Raw genomic sequence first — 20,020 nt, 5'->3', positions numbered from 1 at the left:
GCGGCAGCCTTACCTGTGCGCGCCTCTTCCAATGGCAGCGCACCTGCCAGCCCGCGCCGCCCAATCAGCGGGCGGCTCGTCCCTCTGCCCCGCTCCTTTAGTGAAAGAATCCAGCGCCGCTCGGGAAAGTTACCTGTGCGCGCCCGGCCCGGCCGCTCTCTGCGCCGAGTCGAGCCCAGCCGTGCCTCGCCGGCGCCTCAGCCCCGCCGCTCCCCACATGCGAGGGGGAGGGGGCTCTACCTGTCCTACCTTGGCGGCTGGCTGCGGAGCCGGGAGAGGGGGGGAAGGAAAGCAGAATTACCAGTAGCTCTGGTTCTGCCGTCCCGGGCGTTCACACACACCTTTACCTGCACAGACCTGAAAGTCCAGTTCCGCCAGGGAGACGGAGGCACCGGGAAAAGGGGAGAGAGTTCATTGGATCAAACATGTCACAAGAGACGGACAAGTAAGTGATCGCAGGCACGCCGCTGCTCCCGCTGCGCGGGGCTGGCCGGCCCGTCTGGCTGGTTGTGTTTCCCCCTCTCCGGTGGCGGACGCGGACCTGCCGGGACGGCGTTTCTCCCTCCGTAAAGCGACGCCGGCCCGGGCGGCACAGCAACTCCCTGAGCGCCCGAGGATAAGGCTGCGGCTCACCGCCCCTCACCCTGCTTTCCATCTGGTTGTGGGGCTTCGCGATTTTTTTTTATTCCCCTTTGAGTTTAGATTTTTTTTTTTTTTCGTTTTTTCTCCTCTCACCTCGAGGGTCACTTTTCGGTAGGGAGCTCTTCTCGCCCCACAAGAGCAGAGCGGCCTCCGCCCGCCGAAGGCCCCGGACGAAAAGTGCTTCTTGGCTTTTGTGTTAGCGCAACAAAGGGCTTTTATCCCGGGCTGGACACGGCCATCTTCCTCCCTTCGGCCGGTGCCGGGCGGGCAGGGCAGGGGGGCCGGCGGCACCCTGGGCCCGTCCCGCGGACGGCGGGAGGAAGGGCCCCGGCCAGGCCTGCGCGGGTGCTCCACTACCTCGGCCGCGCCAGCCGCTGTGTGCGGCGTCTTCAGCTTCGGCGCCCTGACCTTGTTTTTCCGGCGGGACGCCCCGGCGGGCCCGCGGCTGCTCGGAGACCGGCGCCTCCGCCCGGGGTTAAAAAGTAACTTTCCCAGTAGCGGCATCGGAGGAGGAGGAGGAGGTGGAGGTGTAAAGCTCCCGTCCCGGGCCCTCCGCAGCCCTTCTCCTGCCCGAACGGGCGCACGGCGGCGGGGCCGCAGGCCGCGGCGGCCGAGCCCGGGCCTGGCAGCGGGGAGGCGTGCGGAGCTGCCCGCCCTGAGGCCAGCGAGGCAGGGGACAGAGCGGCAGTGAAGTGAGGACCCCTTCTTGCCTTCCAGAGGAGCTGGAGGTGCCGGCCTTGCCCACTCCGGGGCACGCAGCAGGACCGAGACAGAGCCCAGCCGTGGGCTCGGTGGGAGAGGGGTCTGTCCCGGCGCGGGGAGAGGCGCTGGGAGCTGTTTAGCGCGCAGGCCGCGGCTTGCTCTTCTGCCACCCCAGCGTGTGTCCAATTCCATCACCGCTTCGTGCCGATCGGCCCAAAACCAGGGGTTGTTTTTATTAATCCCCCGTCCCTGCCCGTCTCGGTACGCCGTAGGGTAAAGGCGATGTCTGTGTTCCCGCGATGGCGGCCAGGTGGCTTGGCGTGAAGGCCGGGGCCTGGCTGGGAGCGTGGTGGCGGCCTGCTGCTGTGCGGCGCCGAGGAGCCGCCGTGAGGCAGCCGGGCGGGAAGGCCATTTTACCTGCTCGGGTTATTAGTGTTTCTGCAGGAGGCGGCTGGGGAGAGTAACGGGGCAAGGAAGATGGAGGGTGGGAGATTGGTGCAGCTCAGCTGCAAGCTCTTGTTGGGCTCCTCAGGAGCCTTTGTGGCAAAGGAGTTAGAGAGGAGGAGCCTGATATTGGGGAGGTCGGATTGAGAGGCTTGGTGACAGCCTGCCTGTCAAGGAGCGAAAGAAAGAGGTTATCTGACAAAAGAAAACAGCAGGGTTGGCTGCCCTGATAGGGAAGAGACTGGACGGTTCAGAGGAGAAAGATTAAAAAAATAATTTTAGTCCTGGCCTTTTCAAACATCAGCTGACAGTGGGATAGTGCAAAGGTAGTTACTAACATGAATTAAACTCATTGTGGTAGGACTTGGGAACAAAGTGGAGTTTTGGGAGTTCATCTGAGTGGGGACTGGGATCTAATGCCTTAGGTGTCCAGATAAGAGCAGTAAATGATTTAAGTGCAAGGAAGGGTATAAGGACAGAGCCCTGAGGGATCTATGAGGCAGGGAGGAGCAGCTGAAAGAGCAGTCTTTGAATTGGGAGGGGAACCAGATTAACTGGGAAAGAGCTTAGAGTTGACAAGAAGCAGTGATTGAGGGCATCCCAAAGCAAGAGGCAGTTCCAGAACTGCACAAAGGTGGTGGAAGGGACCCATAAGTTACTCCCTGGCCGAGCCTAGTTGCCAGTAGTTTCAGCAAAGGGTCAGAAACTAGGCTGCAGCAGATCAGGCACAGGTAAGGGGAGCAGGAGGGGATTATGGGGGTGGGAGAAGGAGCAACTTTGTATCACAGTCAGCTTTGAAACAGAAAAAACAGTGCAGTGGAAACCTAACTCATGTAAGAAACTAGGGCAAAAGTGGTTCCTTTTGGGGTCTAGGATGCTACTAAGCTACAGGACTGTCCTTCCTTCCCAACAGGAACCATATGGCATAGGTGTAAGATACTGAGACTGGAGCATTAATGTCCTTCATCCCCTGCTCTGTGTAGTGCTGCTGCTGTTACCGCTGTGAGGAACGTAAGAGCACTGCAGAGCAGGTACTCTCCTCAAGTAACAGTACTTCCCCTGTTGCAGGTATGCCTGTGATCTGTTTCTGGTTAAGGTGTTTAGAAAATTCATAGGTGGTAGGTAAGAGTTTGAAAAGGAAATAAAAAGTAAAGAAGTCCCCTGGGCTCTCTGTACACAAGTGTAAGACGAGAATACAAATACATTTGTTTTCAGAAAAGATGACCAAATGGAATGAGATATTAGACTGGTGGGAGTTTGCATGGGAAGGTTTTTTGTTGGTTTTTTAGGTTTTTTTTTAGGCTCAAATTATATCCAGTTAAAACCTAATCAAGAGAGTACAATGTTATTCTCCTCCACATGGCCTTTCTTTTACTTAAAAACACATCTTCCCTACAGGCAAGACTGGAGAGGGAAGTTCATTATTTCGAGGTCAGTTAATTTGTCAGTGTTGTTGGACATGTTTTTGTGGGGTTTGTGCTAGTAAAGCGCTGATGTAGAGGACTAAGCAGCTGAGGGGATATAGAAAGCATGGAAAAATACATTCCTGTCTCATCCTTCAGTGGGATTTGCTGGGTTTTCTGGAGAGATGGTACACCCCGCTGCACAACACCTGCAGTGTCCCTTTTTGGAGGGAGGAGGAGGGACAGGGGTGCTACCTGCACCATCAGCTTTAAGGGAGGAAGGTGGACAGTCAGGTGAAAATGCTAAAGAACAAGTCACTTGATTCTAATGCTAATTGAGGAGCTTGGAAGGGGAGATTATCCTTAAGATAGTGTGCATATCTCCTTGTCTTTCCCTTTAGTCTTTCTGCCTAAGCTGGGTCTTGCCTGCTTGCTTCCACAAACTCCTATCGGTCAGAAGAGATAAGGCATGATTTCACATGCATTTTTCAGAGGTAGTACCGACTTAAGCAGCCTGTGGCCACTTGTTCCTGCCTCCATTCCACCCTCTCAGCTGTGTCAGTAGAGCTGTTTGTGCAGCTAGAGAACTGGCTCAGGGGAGTGTTGGGTTGAGAGTAGCCTGATCTCCTCATGGAGATTATTTTTAACATCCATTTTTCATCGCTCTGGGCTCTTCATATGCAGAGAGGGTGCAAACAAATGGCAGGTGTTACAGACAGAACTGCTCAAACTAGAACCTCTGCAGAAGGAAACGTGTGTCCCTGCCTCTCTGTGAACATTTTGGAGGTCCATGCAGCTGCTTCTGTTATTATCCAAACCCCAGAGCCATCATGAGGGGACCCTGGGGACTGAGTGGAGGCTGGGGGTGGGGGGCATAGGGTGGGGAGGAGGGAGCATCCCTTTTGCAGGATGTAAAGATGATTCTAGGGTTCACTTCTGCATTTATAAGTTGAAAAGTTGTTCTTACTGTAGTATACAGAAAAAAATTGTCACAACAGGGCTCCAGATTAATGGCTCTAGTGCATTAGTGAAGCTAATTAGTGACCTCAGTCCTTGTGAGACTTAACAGGGTTTTAGAGATTGCCAGTACTCCTGTGAGTGAGGAGCAGCAACTGTACAACCACTTGGGACCTGCCTGGTAAAAGCCACAGTTGTGTCCCCGCCGCTCCTGGCATTGTGTAAAGTCGTGAGTCCCACATAGGCTGGGGCTGCAGTTGCACAAAGAGCAGGCTTGGTAGCAGGCCTGAGCGTGCTAGTTGCTGTGGCTCTCTTGCTAGCCAGCCAGCCGCATGACTGCCTGTCCATCAGGCTCCCAGCACCCCCAGTATGTGCAAGAGCTACTCGGGACACCAGGTAGATGGGGCTGGGGCATGCTCAGACTGACCACATTAAGGAGGACTCAGGGCAGCCTGGGTCTGCAGCTGAGCATGTGCTTGTGGGTAAATAACTGAGGGGAGAGCAAGTCCGGAGGTGGGAACGGGTTCAGACCTGCTCCCATGTGTCAGTGGAAGCACGTCCACATCCAGCTTTCTACTTGGTAGTGTCTGTGGCAGAAGTTCATCTTGGACTCTTCTCAGAGTAATTTTGTCCTGGTTTCCTACTTCATCAGTGTGTAAATGTAGATGCTGCCTTCATAATGTTTAACTTAAGCATCTAGCACTATAACAACAAAGGACATTTATAGTTTACAGTGTGATTCTGTGAATTGTTCTTAATTTTTTCTTTGAGGACCAAACATCTTTCTCATCACTGATGTTGAGTGGCAATGAGGTCATAGACTACTTTTTTTTTTTTTTTTACATTGCTCAGTGTGTGGATAGGGCATCCATTGAGATGAATTTTCCATAGTGTTATTTATCTAGGAATGAATGGAGAAGCAGTAATTAGAGGTGTTTAATGTTTGCACTTTTCAAATGTCAGACATGCTGTCATGGATGTTCCCCAGAAAACCATATCTGTGCAAGGAAGGTGGAAAATCAGTGTTCAGAACCTCATAGATCTTGCAACTGTAAGCTTAACTGAGAGGACAAGGGTATCAAAAGGTTATGTCTCCCTGTAACACTGCTGTCTCTCTGGTGCTGAAGTCTGAGACCAGACTGAAGATCAAAGCAGAACAGGAGGGAGGGGATTTTCCCACATCATTTACTTGATTGTAATGATGGCATAACGTCTTCCCTGTGGAAGGGTCAGCAGGGACATCATCGCTCTCATTCTGGCAGGGACATCTGAAGGGGAAATGATATTGCACCAGTTGATGTTTGTTGTCAAATATTTTCACAAATATTAATCCAGTGCAGACCATTGATGGTTACCTTAAATAATTTTTTTTTCTGTGATTATGGAACAGCCAATTAAGCTGCCCTTTTTTGTACACACAAAAAAAATAGCACTTTCAAATGCTGATCTAGGAATTCATCCTAGGATGAATCTTCATTAGCTTTTTATTAGTGATTGGGACAGTAGTAGCTAATTAGAAGAAGGTAAGTAATTAATTATTTCAGACATCCTAGTATACCGGTACACTGTCCTATTCTTCAGTAGTGCTAACCTCATAAAGAACTGTTGCTTATGAAATATTTAACCAAGGGAACCATATTAAGTGCATGTGAACTGTGGAGGAGTTAAATATTGCAGCATACCTGTAGCTTGAGAATATGTCTCCAACCTCGAAGATTACATATATCTGTAGATTTTTTAACTTTTCCTAATAGTGGGAGATAATGGCATCTTCCAGAACTCTGTATTTTAGTTGTTCCATGAAGTGTATTTTTTGTTTTGTGTGCTTTTTAAAAATATTTGTGGAAAATCTTGACTCACAGGATTGCTCAGTTGTTGAATTTGTGTTTTCCTTCTGATTTCATATTCTGAAAAAACAGCAATCAGTGCTATCAGTGCAGTAACTATTCCATTTCCATTAACTCTGTGGAAGTAATGAATGAATAAGGGCTACAGGATCAAGGGTCAGGTTAAACTGCAGCAGGTCTGGGAAGCCTTGTCATGACCTGTTTTTAATTAATGCTGGCTGCTTCAAGTCAGCTAAAACAACCTTGGGTGCTATGTATGCTGGAAGTATGCTTCTTAGCAAAACAGAGCATGGCCTGGTACGAAGCTACTAAGAAGTTGCTATTTCTGATCGACTGTTAGCGACTGCAGGAATATTGTGAGCTCCAGAGTATCTTCATTTTTTTTGAGACATCTGGTTTTTTACAAATATGCTGAAACATGCTTTTTTTTTTTTGAGACTGTTTTCTGCTTGCCTTTTAAAAGAAAAAAAGAGGGGGGCAACAGGCTACTTAGTGCACTAACAACAAAAGATTGTCTGGTAGAAATAATATTTAATTAAAAGTGAAACAAAAAAAGTCGCTGAAATCATAGGTATAAAAAGTCTATCTCAGGGTGATTGCCTACTTGAACCAGTCCTCAGTAGGCACTTACTGTATGTATTTAATCCTTGTATCAGATTTCTCTTTTGTACCTTCACTTTGACATAGTTAATAATTTTTGTCAATGTTAATGAATCACCTATTTGTTTTAATCTTTTTAATCACTGTTACATGCTCAAGTTATTTTGGTTCTGAGTAAAATAAAAATTCTAGTAGGCATCTAATTGTTGAACTAGTCTGTTTTGCCATTCGCCGTTTCTGCTCTCAATATATTATTTTACTTCCTCTCGGAGTATTTTGTAAAGGTAAAATAATTTCTTTTAATCATTTAACATGTGTAATCTTGTTCAGATTTGTCTTGTGCTCAAGAGGAATAATCGTCCCAAAATTGCAAAAGTCCCAAACCTACATTCATTAGTAGGCAAAATTATTCAGCCTCTTTAATGGGAATTTTTTCCTTGGTATGGACTGCTGGCTGGCCCAGAGGGCATCTTACCTTCTGGTTTCTTGGTGGTCTAAATGCTTTGATTTTTTTTCTTCACTCTCAAGTCATTTGTATATTTATATGCTCACTGGATTGGGCTAAGTGCGTTTTGGAGATCTGTTCGTGCTTCTGGGAACGATGTGATTGTCAGCTATGAAAGACAAAATACCAAGGCACATGGGCCATAATTTTCCTGTTCGTTAAACATTTATGCTCCTTTGTAGTTTTAACGGAACACTATTATCTAATTGAAACAACAGTGTTGCTGACTTTTTAATTATACTTTTGGCAATAAATCCTGAGGAGTCTAAACTCTTTTTTTTAAACAAAATAAATCAAAACTTGCTGTGAGTCACCCATGAGTTTTTTGGGTGGTGGGGGTTTTTTGTTGTTGTTCTGTTTGGTGGGGGTTTTTTTGTTTTGTTTTGTTTTTTAATTTGGTGTCTAGGCAAAGCAGTATGCTGAAGGTAGGAAATTTGGGCTAACTTTAGATTCTTTAAAACAAATGGTTTCAAGCACTAGGGCTTGCTTTGATTTATACTTCTTTGTATAATGCACAGACAAAAATTTATGATCTGTAATCTAAAGTTTGTTACTTTATCCAGCTTCCGTGGGATCTGTCCTTAGCTGCCTTTTAAATGGTCATAGCAGTTCAGTTTGTGCCTGTGAGTTCGTATGTATGTACATGAGTTGTAAGACAAATTGTATGCACATCTGTTCTAAATCTGTTTTATAGTAGCCTTATAGCTGAACCGAGAATTGTGTAAGCGTAAACTAAATTTACAAAGGGCTTTAGAGCTACTGAAATTCTTGTAAATGATCACACTCTGCCCTCCTTAGCTATGTCAAAACTGAAGTGGGAGCTTCAGCTATTTTTCCAGCTCTTGGATTTGGCTGAAGTATGTTCCTATACGTTTTGTCGTACTAAATGAAATGCTGGTGTTCTTGAAGTTCTCCATTTCTTACTTTGCACTGGAGGAAAGACTGAACAGGCAGGTGTTCTTCCCATACCACACTGAGTCACAGCATACTTCAGCCAGATCTCTGGTCTGGGCAATTAAGGGATCAGAAACCCAGGACAACATTGTGTGTGGTGCATGTCTGCATGCAACATAAAAAGTAGTCCCTTTGGCTAGCATCTTGTTTTAGAGTTTGTATTTCTCCCAGGGTTTCCCAATCGCAGACAGTTGCCCTGTGCACTTTCTTATCATCCAACAAAAAAGGAGCTTCTAATAAATATCCTGTGGCCTTGGCATGCTGGGCTGCGAGCCAGGATGACACGAGTCCGTCTTGCCTTTTCCAGTCATTTGGTGCTAAAATTTCTGTGTGCTTTGTAGCAGCTGTATGGACCAAAGCCTCCCATCTCCTCTCCTGAAGGGACAGTTTGCAGAGGATGCTGTGCAGATGTGCTTGCCACTCCTGTCTCACAGGTGTAAGAACAGGCAGGCTCAGGCCCGGGCTGAAACCTGGGAATAGGGATTTCTCCCATTCTGCTGCCTCACACACATTGCTTGCTGTATTCCCATCCGGCACCTAGCCTGTGCAGGGAGGGGGAAGCCCTAATGCATTATCAGGGGGCAAAGTTGTCTGCAGGGATATGCATAGAGCAGCTTGATTCTTACTTTTTTTTAAAAAGTTTGTTGAAAGAACAAATGCAATGTCCAAAAAAGCAATTAAAAAACCCAGGAAACGCCTGGTCTGAGCGCCTACCTTGGCACTTTTAATAGTCTGCTTTGTGTTTCAGGGGTGAATTTCCTGGGCAATGCAAAAGTTGGGGGGCATGCAGGATGAGACCTTGTTCCCCACTTGCACCAACTGGATCAGGATGTAATGCTGAGCATACAATGGAGGAGATTAGGATGCAGCTGTATTTGATGCAGCATGGCTGTATTGGGCTCCTTTATGTTCAGTGGCAAATTTAGCAAAGAGGTTGAGGACTGTGTGAACTTTGCCAATTCAACAGAAAGCTCTTGAGCATCAAAATTGGCTGAGAGAGCCTGGCAGGCAGGAAATCTTGGTTCTGAATAAAAAGCAAGCTCTGATCACAGACCTGCCACCTTTCACCATTGTTCATGAGTGTGTTAATGGGCATTTCTGATTCTGTGTAAGCTAATTCACAAATTGCATCAAGTTGGGTAAGAATTTGCCTGTAGTAGGATTTTATAGCCCCACGTGCTGACTGTTGAAAGTTCATTATCTGTAATCGGAAGAAGAGCTTGAAAGGCCAGCCCTTTCCATTCAGCTAATTTATTGACATTAAATATAATGTACCTCTCCAACTTATGTTGTTGTACTGCCGTAACTGAAATGAAACAAAGTGAGCGCAGTTTTGGACATGTCTATGTATACCCTACACATGTATAGGGTTTTATAAAATTCCATAATCTTCCTTTTAAATAAGTTCAAAAATAGCAGTTTCCCAGATTTAGAACTAGTATAAATCTGGAAAACTTGTATGTATCTTTTCTTAAGAGGAAAGCACACAAACCATATAAGATGGGTCAAACAAGAAAATCTCTACTAAATAGTTGGGGGGGGAGGGGAAATGATCTTGCAAAATAACAGCCATCTGAAGTTTAGTCTTGACATAAACATTCAAGTTTCAGGACAATCTAGCTCCTAAGCTAGACTGTTCCTCAGCAATTACCTTTCATCCTCATATACCTATAAATTAAGATACATAACCACCTACTACTGTTTAACATAAAATGATTGAAACATTTTTCATAAATTAGGAGCTCAACTGGTAGCTTGAAAGGAAACATCTACTTTATAGGGACAAAATATCCTCAGTTGTTAAGCTGTATCTCCACAGTAAAATGATGGTGTGCTCCTAGCCTGTACAGGCATGTGCCTCCTAGCTGTGTTCTGGTTAGCACAGGTCCTGACTATCAGATAGAGAGGGATGGTGGGCTAGCCCGAGTAAGGAATGGGCACAGTGTCAGAGTTGGGCTTGTTCTCCACTCCTTGGCAGGCTATTTTAGAAGATGTGCCTGGAGCTACAGCGGATATTTGCTGATACTGCTGGCCAGGTTGAACGGGAATCTTCTACTTACAATCTTAGCCCACTTTCATTCCTTAAGTGAGTGGCTCTCTGTGAACATGGTCACTGATGGACTTGCAACTTTTGATGAGATTCTTAGATGTGTTGCTGGTTGCAGGTTCCACCTGAGGCTTTTCTCACAGGTAGGGTGTTCAGAGCAGCTCTCTCCAGTGGAAAAGCTCTTATGTTTTTTGTGGGTGTCACCCCTTGCCTTTGCCATGGTCCAGATGCCACCAGAGTTACTGGCCTCCAGGCAGTTGCCTGCTGTAATCAGTTACACAACTGAAACAGCTGGGGATGCCCTGGTGACACAGGGTGCCTGATGGGACCAGGGGAGCTTACCTGTGCAGAGCCTTGCCCAGGAGATTGGGTTTTCTTGGCATATATTAAAATATAAAGTATTTTTCTCCTCTGGTTATGGAGGACTTTGCTACCCCTCTGTCACATTTGGCTGAAAATTGTCCAGGAGTTTCAGTGGTCATGGAAAAGGAAAGGGAATGCTTGTGCACACACAAGCCTCATTTCTTAAAAGAAACCCTCCCTCCCCTCCAAACGACCTTAATTAATAGAGAAGATTTCTTAAAGCGAGCGCAGTTGTTTTGCCTGACTGCTTTGGATATAATCTTTGAAATGATTGACTATGTTAAATCATGAAAATTAGGTCTGACCATTAACCTCCCACAGAGGTGATTACAGGGATGGGGGTGATGAGGAAGTTTTTTATTTTTCTTAGTGCTATTGTTTCAGTGTGTTTGCAGAGTAAACACAACGAGTGTGTCAGTTGATTATGCTGCAGACCATCTCTCAAGCCAGAGGAGACGCATATTTAGTTTTTAAATGTGAAAGCCTGGGTTTTAGAGAAAACGGTATCTGGGATGATGCTGGGGAGGCTGCGGGTCTATGCATCTCTGCCTTTCCAGCCGTCCCAACTGTTTACTTACTGAGTGACTGTTCCTAGAGCATTTATCCCCTTTACTTTAGCTTCTCCCCGGCACAATTGTATACAACACCTCTGAGGGACAGCATTCTGTTCATTGCTTTAAGATTGCTTGACTAAGTAAGAGCAGCAGAGATTGACTCCTCCCTTCCAGCAATTCTGCAGACAAGCACAGCCCAGGTCTTAAAAGGTGTGTTTTTTAAAGGGCATCTCAGTCTGCCAGTAGTGCTCATAAATCAGTTATGACTATCGCATGGCTATGAGCACTCTGAGTAACAAAAGGTGGTTATTGATTGTAAGGGAAGCTTGCTACAGGAAGGAGACCGGGTGGTATTTTGTGCTTTGCAATGGGCAGCCGCCCATGCAGTAAAATAGCCTGGGTTTAGCTGAAGGGGAGCTTTGTTGAGGAAAGGAGAATCCTTGCCTGGAATAATTGCCTCTAAGCCAGGGAGAATTGGCTACTCCAGAGTGGGAACAGGCCATCAGCTACCTCTGGCACAGACAGCGGGGCTGTTGCAAATCTGATTTGAGTTGCTAACAATAAGGTATTGAAAAGGCAAGCAGACCTAGCAGTTCTCTCTTTCCTTGGGCTCCTCAGCTTTGCTTGCTGAAGCAAACGTGTAATACCACAAATGTGTATGTGGAAAAAAAGGACAAAAATCTTCAGAAGAGATAGCAAAAGGTGAGACAGAAAGAAAAGCTCTTGGAAAAGAAAGGAAGCTTCTAAAAATCCAGATATTTTAAATTAAAGGAAAATATAATCTGAACTGTAATTGTTGGCTGTATTTTGTGATACGAGGCTACAGAATGCTCTCTTCCCCCACTGAGGTCATAAAACTGTGTTCTGTGTACCAGATGGATTATTTTGTTTCTCATTAAATAAAGAAACTTGTAAACAGTGCTCTGTACCATAGAGATGATAATCTCCTCCACCCCCCTTCTCTTCCTTAAACACCGGAGCCCGGAGCACACACTTTGCAGGTTACGCTGAGGTGGCGAAGCCCCAGCCTGCTGGTTGCTGTGGCTTGGGGCCCACACAAAACGGGCTCCTGACGTCTGAGAGCATTCACTGCGTGGGTTCACTTGTGCTTTTATAAATCCTATTTCTGAAATCAAATAAAAGGCTTGGTTGCACAGTGTTTGAATGCCACTCTGTGCAACAGTGGCAGTTGGTTGGGTTAGGTCTGTGGAGCTGGCACCACTGCAGGTAGGGGAGAGAAGAGACTGAATAATGAACAGTTTTTATGTAGAAGATGGCAAGAAATATTTTATGAAGGTCACCAGGAATAACTGCTAGTTTTGCCAGTTAAGCCAGTATATTCAGTTATTCTGCCATCTTTGCAGCTTTCAAATTTGTAAGGTGTAATGTGCTAAAAGTTTCATCCTGATCCTTGTAACTTGAGCCACAATTCTTGATGGTGCTCTTGCAACATGCACTAAGCAGCACACCCTGCGCTCCACTATTTCCCTGCCTAATCTGTTTGCCTAGTATCTTGTGTAATAGGAATGCAACTTTTTTTTTTTTTTTGGTAGCGCTTTTATCCATAAGTGTATTGAACGTTTTGCAAAAGCAGGTACTATTATCTTCATTTATGTTTCCATTGTACTGGAAATTTCAGCCATAGCTGTGGTGTGGCAACTTTTCTTGTGATATGCACAGGCACTGGTCAGTTTGTACCAATTTCAGGCTGGAGGAAACTGCTCTGCTGCAACTCCCACTTACTAATAGTCCTGTGTGTATTGCCATGGGTCTGTAACTAGATGTGATGAGTGATAAAGTCTGAATTGAGACCAAATATGTTTACTTCTGCTCCATCCACTGGATCCATTGCTCATGTCCTGTTACAGAAAACCTCTCTGAAATTATGGGCAAATTGCATTCCAAAAACAGAGAATAGCTCAATTATAAGCTATAAGTATAAGGTGTACCCAGTTATTAAATACTGAACTACGCTCTGCTTAGGTGAACACTAGGTTAGTATTAGATGCTTTTTCTTTTCATTCATGTCTTCTAATTATAATTGATTTCAGTTAAGTGTATTTTTCCCTAATCAAATGTACATCTAGCAAAAATACTGGGGCAAAATGTTCTTGTTACTTCCTTTTTTCCAAATAGTTTTTAAATATTTTGATAGCTGTATCTGTATTTTAGTAAAAATACATTTGAATTATTATCATGAGATCTACGCATATTTTTTTTTAAGCACCAAAGATACCTAATACTGATAAATATTTAATGTCACCAAGTTTAATACAGAGTTGCTTGATGTAATCATATCACTTTCATTGAGCTATTTGATGTTCTTTAACATGCCTTGTGAATAAAGTAATCCCTTCTGGATCACCATTTTATTCTTCCTGTCTATGCAGTAACAAGCGACTTGTGGCCTTAGTGCCAAATGACACTTCATTCAACACCAGACGAGCCTACACCAGCGAAGATGAAGCCTGGAAGTCGTATTTGGAGAATCCCCTAACAGCAGCTACCAAGGCTATGATGAGCATAAATGGGGATGAGGACAGTGCTGCTGCTCTTGGCCTATTGTATGACTATTATAAAGTAGGTAACTCCATCATTACTCCTCCCTGCTGCACTAGCAGGGGACCACTGTAAGAGGCATCAAAAGAGCTGGTTTTCGAAGACAGAAGTCACTGCATCTTGTTTTCTCTCTGATACTTGCATCAGGCACCCTTTCTGGTTTAGGAAGCCTGTCTGAGGCTGTTTTGATGTGTTTAGTTCTGGAGAGAAAAACCAAAATCAGAATTCCTGTATTAAATTTGCAACCATGATTTCTTTTTGAGCATATAGTGTTCTTCCTCTTCCCTTGCAAGAGCGTTGGATGAATTAGCCCCCTTTTTATTTGTGCTCAGATACTTGCAGTATTCTTTAAAAAGTGGAAAAGGGGAAGCCTTGTCCTTCTGTAGGTTTGTCTGCTTTTCTGTTTCATTCCACACGTTTTGGTTTGCACTTTAACTGGAGTATCTCTCATCTGACAGTTTCCCATGTTATTTGTATTTGTATAATGATTGCAGTAGGCTGTATACCATACAGTTAGGTCTAGCCTTTGCACTGGAAGTTTGCAGTCTAACTAGAAAGGTGGAGGACAGAAATGGAGCTGGACACAGAGACAGAGATCTGTCAATTTAGAGGGGAAGCACTGATGCACAGTTTCAGTTTATGTAAAGCTCTGGGCTTAGAACCTGACCTACCATTTTGATACCACCTTTCTTTTTCATATATTTCATAGTGTTTAAGTAGAGCTATGTTTGAGATTTCTGAGGAGAGTCCTGCAGGGTGCATCTCTGGGTAATGCAGAAATTTCACTCTGAAAACCCCAGGCTGACCCCTTTGTACTCTGCAAATGGAATCAATGCTGCTTACCAAGCACTGAAGTATGAAATTGTTGATTTCACTTAAACTATCTGAATACTCCTGAAGCCACCTATGCTTGCATTGGACAGTCGATCTTCTGTGAAAGCCAGCAGAACAATGCCAGCTCCCCTCATAATTTATGAAGAAAGTAGCAGGAATGGAAATTTAAAATTAAACCCCTTTGCTTTTAGTGTTTATTAGTACAAGTGCTTTTAGAGAATGGGCTAATCTTTTTAGTCTCTACTACAATCATTAAATGAGTGTTCAGGAGAAGGGGTTGTAGGCAAGATGCCATATAGCAACCTTATGGTTAAATATTGTTTTAATTTCGTTACTGGTTACATCTCAAGAGATGTTCCTTGCTTTTGTGTGTTGTTGCCAGTAGAGAAAAGCTTTTCCCAATGAGGAAGAAGATAGGTCCTTTTCTCTACTTGACAGAATTACCACAGTGCTGGAGTCTGTGAAGTTAATGCAGATTTGTAAAATTCAGAATGTGTATGAGCATCTGGAGTGTTGGCTTCTGTCTTAGTAATACCTTTGTATGTAGCATTTCATTAATCTGCTGGATTTAATAAAAACAGACAACAGCCCTTTTTCTTCTCAAAACTAGAGACATGTCTGTTCCTTGTTCCAGACAGTTGCAAAAAACTTGGGGTTCAGACAGAATAAGCTGTGTTAATCTCAAAGCCATTTCCAGCATTCAATCATAACTATTTCTATCTTAAACTGGGAGAATAGGATAACTCTTGTTAATGCTCTCAAACAGGAACTTAAAACCTAACTTAAACCTCTGTGCGGTAATGTGGAAGTGTAGAGGACGACTTCCAGTGTGCCAGACTCTCTTGAATTGCCCTTATTTATCATCTGGCTCATTTGTTCTGACATGCTGGGTAATTTTTTTGAAGTACTTTTTCCAGTCAATAGGAATTATTTGAACTTAACTGTTGTTTGTGGGTTTTTTTTTTGTTTTTGTTTTTTTCCCTCCTTTTTCTTGTAGTGATATTTACCTAAACATAGACGACTCTCCTTCAGGGATAAATATATGATCTTCGCAGGGAAATCAACATGTGCAAACTGTGGCTTGGATCCCACTTCTAAAATATATGAAAGAGGCTTTTTAACCAGCAGGACACTTAATAAGGACAGAGGATGTCCCTAAGAGAAGGAAAGGCTCTGGCTAGCACTCTCTGACTCTGCTGCTGTCTTGCAGATATGGCTGATGTTAACCTTGGCTACTCTAGTGCACTGTAGTATTGTTTTTCCTCTAAATTCAGATATTTTACTTATATTTCTTTGAAGTATTTAAAGATAAAAAGGCAGAGGTTTAGCCTATTCTTAGGTCTATTCTTGCTGTTTAATCCTGAGTTAACTGCTGTGATGGAGTGGATATACCTGCTTTTGTAAAAGATAAAAGTTTTAGCTCCCAAATTGCTGGTTCAGCAAGAAAAGAAAAATATGATCATGGCAGCAACTTTGCCCTTGGTGATTTCATATCTATGCTGATGTCAGGAAATCGGTATGTGGGAAGACAAATCTTTTAAGTCACTTGGTGTCAATTCTGAGTCTGTTGAGGGGCCAGATTTGACTGGATTTTTACTTCTCATGGCTGTTGGTGCACTCAGCAAAGCAGGAGTCAGTGTTCTCTGATGACATGCCAGCATGCCCTGACCTGTCCCCATGCTAGGAAAGGGAAGGATCCACAGACTTCCCTTAGGTACGAGTCTTGCACCCTCCAGACTGCTCTGTAACAGGAGAACTTAGCTGGTGCTTGTGGTTTAATTGAAAACCATTTTTTCTCTGAGCTAAAAGGATCTCCATGCAGAGCTCATCAAAGCATCATGTCTTCCTTCTCATCTTTTACTATGCAGTGAAAAGTGTGCGCGTGTTTGGGAATATAAGCTTTGATTTTGAGATAGCTTGACCTAGCTTGATGTTCCAAAGACAAGGACACATAGAAGAGTGCTTTGCTCCAGACCGGTGTGCCCAAGAACTAGAAAAGAAAACAATCCCTGCATTTTTTCCCTTTGGAAATTATCTTTCCATTCACAATCGGTCTCCCAAAGAAAAACAGCTCCTGGCATCTGTGAACACTGATATGGTTACATTTTTCTAGTTGTTGCTGTAGAGCAGTCTGAAGCTGCAAGTACCTGACAGTTGCATTTACCTGACCCCATGCCTGGTGTTGTTCTCAGGTTCCCAGAGATAAAAGGCTGTTGTCTGTTAACAAAGTGAGTGATAATCAAGAAGACCAAGATAAAAGGTACAGTATTATTCAAAATCATACACCCAGCTACTAACAGTGTTGATCAGTTGTGAACTGAAGGAACTATGATAGCCTGAGGGTTTATGGTTTTCTTCCAAAAGATAAAAGAATGAAGACTGTTTTGGGAAGCAAACTTTACTCCTTTTTACTTTTAACTTATTAGGAAAAATGAACAGTATACTAAACATGCAATTTGCAAAGTAGCAGAAAGTTTCAGAATTTGTTTGTATTCTGTTTTGTTGCTTTGCTGCTGCTGAGGTTTGTAAAATCAGATTATATTGACAGTTGGTGATTGGCTGCTTTTCTTTCAATTTTCTTCTTGTAGAGCGAGAAGTGAGTAGTTTGGCCTCAGTAACCTGATTTATACAGTTTCATTTAACATAACTTAGGGTCTGCCCAGAAGCAAATAAAGTAACTCAAAATCATTTGCTTACAACGTTTTTCTTGCTCCTCTCAGATTTCAGCTTTTCTCTGTAGGCTAAAAGTGACTTGAAGAGTCAGAGGAAGCTGACTCCAGCCTTTAAGACTTGTGGACAAGAAAGAGTGTATATTTATGTAGAAAGAACTAAGTTTTTACTTATAGGAAGATATCTTCATGTAAAATTATAGTGGAGGGAAGCTACACAAGGTTTATTTCAATGTAGCTAATTCGAGGCAACCTTAGATGGTCTCCATTAGCTGTGTAAGGTGACAGTTTAAATAGATAGTAGTCTAAATTCCCTGTTTCAAAACAGAATGTGAAACTCTTTTTGAGGGACAGTTTTTCTTCTGCGCACGCCAGCGAAATTCCTAAGTTGAGTGTGATTGACAGAACTGGCTTTTGGTGGAAAGCCAAGATAGAGGAACTGTAATGTCAGAACATATCTCCTGGGTTGAAAACAAAGCAATGTGCTACACCTACTAAAAGTTTTACAAGTTAACAATTTTATGTCAGTGCAACTACAATCAGCAATCAGATTGCTTTCAACAGCAACTGCGGGTAGACGTGGGAATGCTGCTGGAGGTTACCTTGCAGCCACTATAGTTACTGATCGACTCATACAATGGGATTCCTGAGCTCGCTCTTTCAGGAGAGCATTGGTACCAGAGTTACACAAACAGTAGTGGCCTGTCAACAGCCTGAAAGAGCATGCATCAGCATATGAATTTTGCTGTTGATATTCTGCCTATTTCACATGCAAATTATCTACTGTAAGTAATCCACGCCTCACCTTATTATTTATGCTTATTTTGTGCCTTAAGGCTGTTGCACTAGTGGAATGATTTTGCATCCAAATTATTAGCCAAGGCAAAAGCAACACCAGATACCCAGAATTTATTGTAATAAGTCATACTGATTATAGGGCAAATCAAATGTATTATCTTTCCCTAGCTATTAAAGAGCTCTGGACCTCTCTGCTTGCCTCACGATGTCTTTTGCCTAGTATTTGTTAATGTACTACTTCTTATGGCAGTGGCTTATCAGAATTGAAAGATGTCCATCCTTGCCATCTAAGAACATTAAGCTATTTAAAGAAGAGTTTTACTCTGTCAGGACAGTTCATAACATTTTTTGGTTTTGTCTCACAGAAATTGTCTTAATACCACGGAAGCTCAGAGTAATTTAAGTGGGGGAGAGAACCGCGTGCAAGTCCTGAAGACTGTGCCGGTTAACCTTTCCTTGAACCAAGATCCTTTGGAGTCATCCAAAAGGGAATACAACACAAATGTTTCTGGGAGCTCGACACCCATCACGGGGACTGGAGTGACTGTGGTTAAAGCAGAGGAGTTCACCCCTGTTTTTATGACCCCGCAAGCACACTATGCAAGAGGAGAAAATGAGGAGCACCGAGGGGTTATCTTTGAACCATACGAAGTGTCCAACATTGCTCCCCACACAAATTATCTCAAAGATGACCAGCGCAGTACTCCAGACAGTACGTACAGTGACACCTTCAAAGACGGAGGAACAGAAGTAAGTTTTTCACCTCAAATTAGTATCTAAGAACTCAATAAAAAGCTGTAAACAAGATAAGGAGATTTGAGCTTGTAAACAAGATAAGGAGATTTGAGCTGTCCACAAGAGCCATTAGAAGAACAGTGATGCTTGTTTCAACAAATTAATCTCTGCTTCTTGCCGTGTTTCTGTCAGTCTGTGCTCTGATTATAGGGGAGCATCATGAGGTGTTTCAGAAGACAAGTTTTAAAGTTGTTTATTGGAAACTCTGAGAGTAATAGAAACTGATCTTTTGACTTCTGGGATATTGTGTCAAGTAGAGGATAGTTGCCATGCTGAAAGAAGATCTGTTATCTGTTAACAAGATCTGCCTTCAGACCTATTCATAACTAAGAAATAGTGGCCACTTTGTAACTGGGAAATTCTTAATGTTCTCCTGAAAGCGCAAATGAGCAGTGTCAGCCTCTGCTGCTAGATAAACCCAAGTCGCTTATTCAGAAGCGGTCTGTTGCACTAAGCTCTACTCTGCAACATGGACAAGTGAGAAAAACGAGTGGAATTAGGTGACTAGAGGGGAGTGGAGAAGTTAACAGGCAGGGAAAGACTTGGGTGCGTGTAGGCGAATGAGGAGGAGAAGAGAGACAAGGAACTGCCGTGTAACTATTTTACACTGTTATGCTGAGGCAAAGTAATTATAAAGTCAGCTTTAGTACAGTGAATACCCTCTAGGTGCTTTTGCCTGCTGCAGAATAATGCAAACAAGCCAGAAATGTAGAAAGGTAAAAATTATTTAAAGCTGACAGTACCTCTGCAATAATTAGAGATATTAGGTGGTTAAACTCTCCTTGGATTTTCTCCTCCAAATCTATGAAATTGTAAATGTAGCAAAAGTACAAGGCAAGCTACATTAAGGCTGAGTTGCTCTGACTAAATATATAGGAAATTTACTGTGTGTTTGTGTAGGTGTATTATAGAAAAGTAAATTATCTCCACAGAAGTGTCGTACATCAGGACGTTTGGAGGTGAAATCCATTTTCAGATATAGAACACATTTAGGTCAACTAATAATTAATGAAGAAATCTAGCTTGCCATTGAAAAATCAGTAAGATCAAACCTTGGATTAGAAACATGGCTCTGCATTATTAAATCACATCATTTCAGCTATTTCTCATTGTTACTGGTAAATGGCCAGCGGTACTGTACCCATGGCTTTTCCTGGGGCACAGTAGGTGAGTGATTCTGTTATGTTGGTTTGTTCTGGGATACACTGCTGAGAGCTACTCAAACAGCCAGTCTGTGCTGTGCGAAGTGCTGTCGAATGTGCAAAGTTGTTTAACTTGGAGGTAAAAAGGGAATTTACATCTATACGTTGGCTCTCCGTCCCAAACTCCATGTTATGGTAATTTTTG

At 43.6% G+C, this 20,020-nt stretch overlaps 1 protein-coding gene across 4 annotated transcripts in view; it reads left to right on the top strand.

Moving 5' to 3' along the window:
- Window positions 1-2: 2 nt before the first annotated feature.
- Window positions 3-20,020, top strand: part of GRHL2 (grainyhead like transcription factor 2) — a 70,057-nt gene continuing 50,039 nt past the window's right edge. For all 4 annotated transcript variants that reach the window (XM_075743592.1, XM_075743593.1, XM_075743594.1 and 1 more), the window contains exons 1-4: window positions 3-445; window positions 13,409-13,598; window positions 16,604-16,671; window positions 18,244-18,628. In XM_075743592.1, the coding sequence (XP_075599707.1) occupies window positions 426-445; window positions 13,409-13,598; window positions 16,604-16,671; window positions 18,244-18,628 (663 nt within the window). In that variant the 5' untranslated portion in view covers window positions 3-425. The remainder of the gene's footprint in view (window positions 446-13,408; window positions 13,599-16,603; window positions 16,672-18,243; window positions 18,629-20,020) is intronic.

This window comes from Balearica regulorum, chromosome 2 (genome assembly GCF_011004875.1).
Source record: "Balearica regulorum gibbericeps isolate bBalReg1 chromosome 2, bBalReg1.pri, whole genome shotgun sequence".
Taxonomy (NCBI): Eukaryota; Metazoa; Chordata; class Aves; order Gruiformes; family Gruidae; genus Balearica; species Balearica regulorum.
This window is presented reverse-complemented; position numbering and strand designations above follow the sequence as displayed.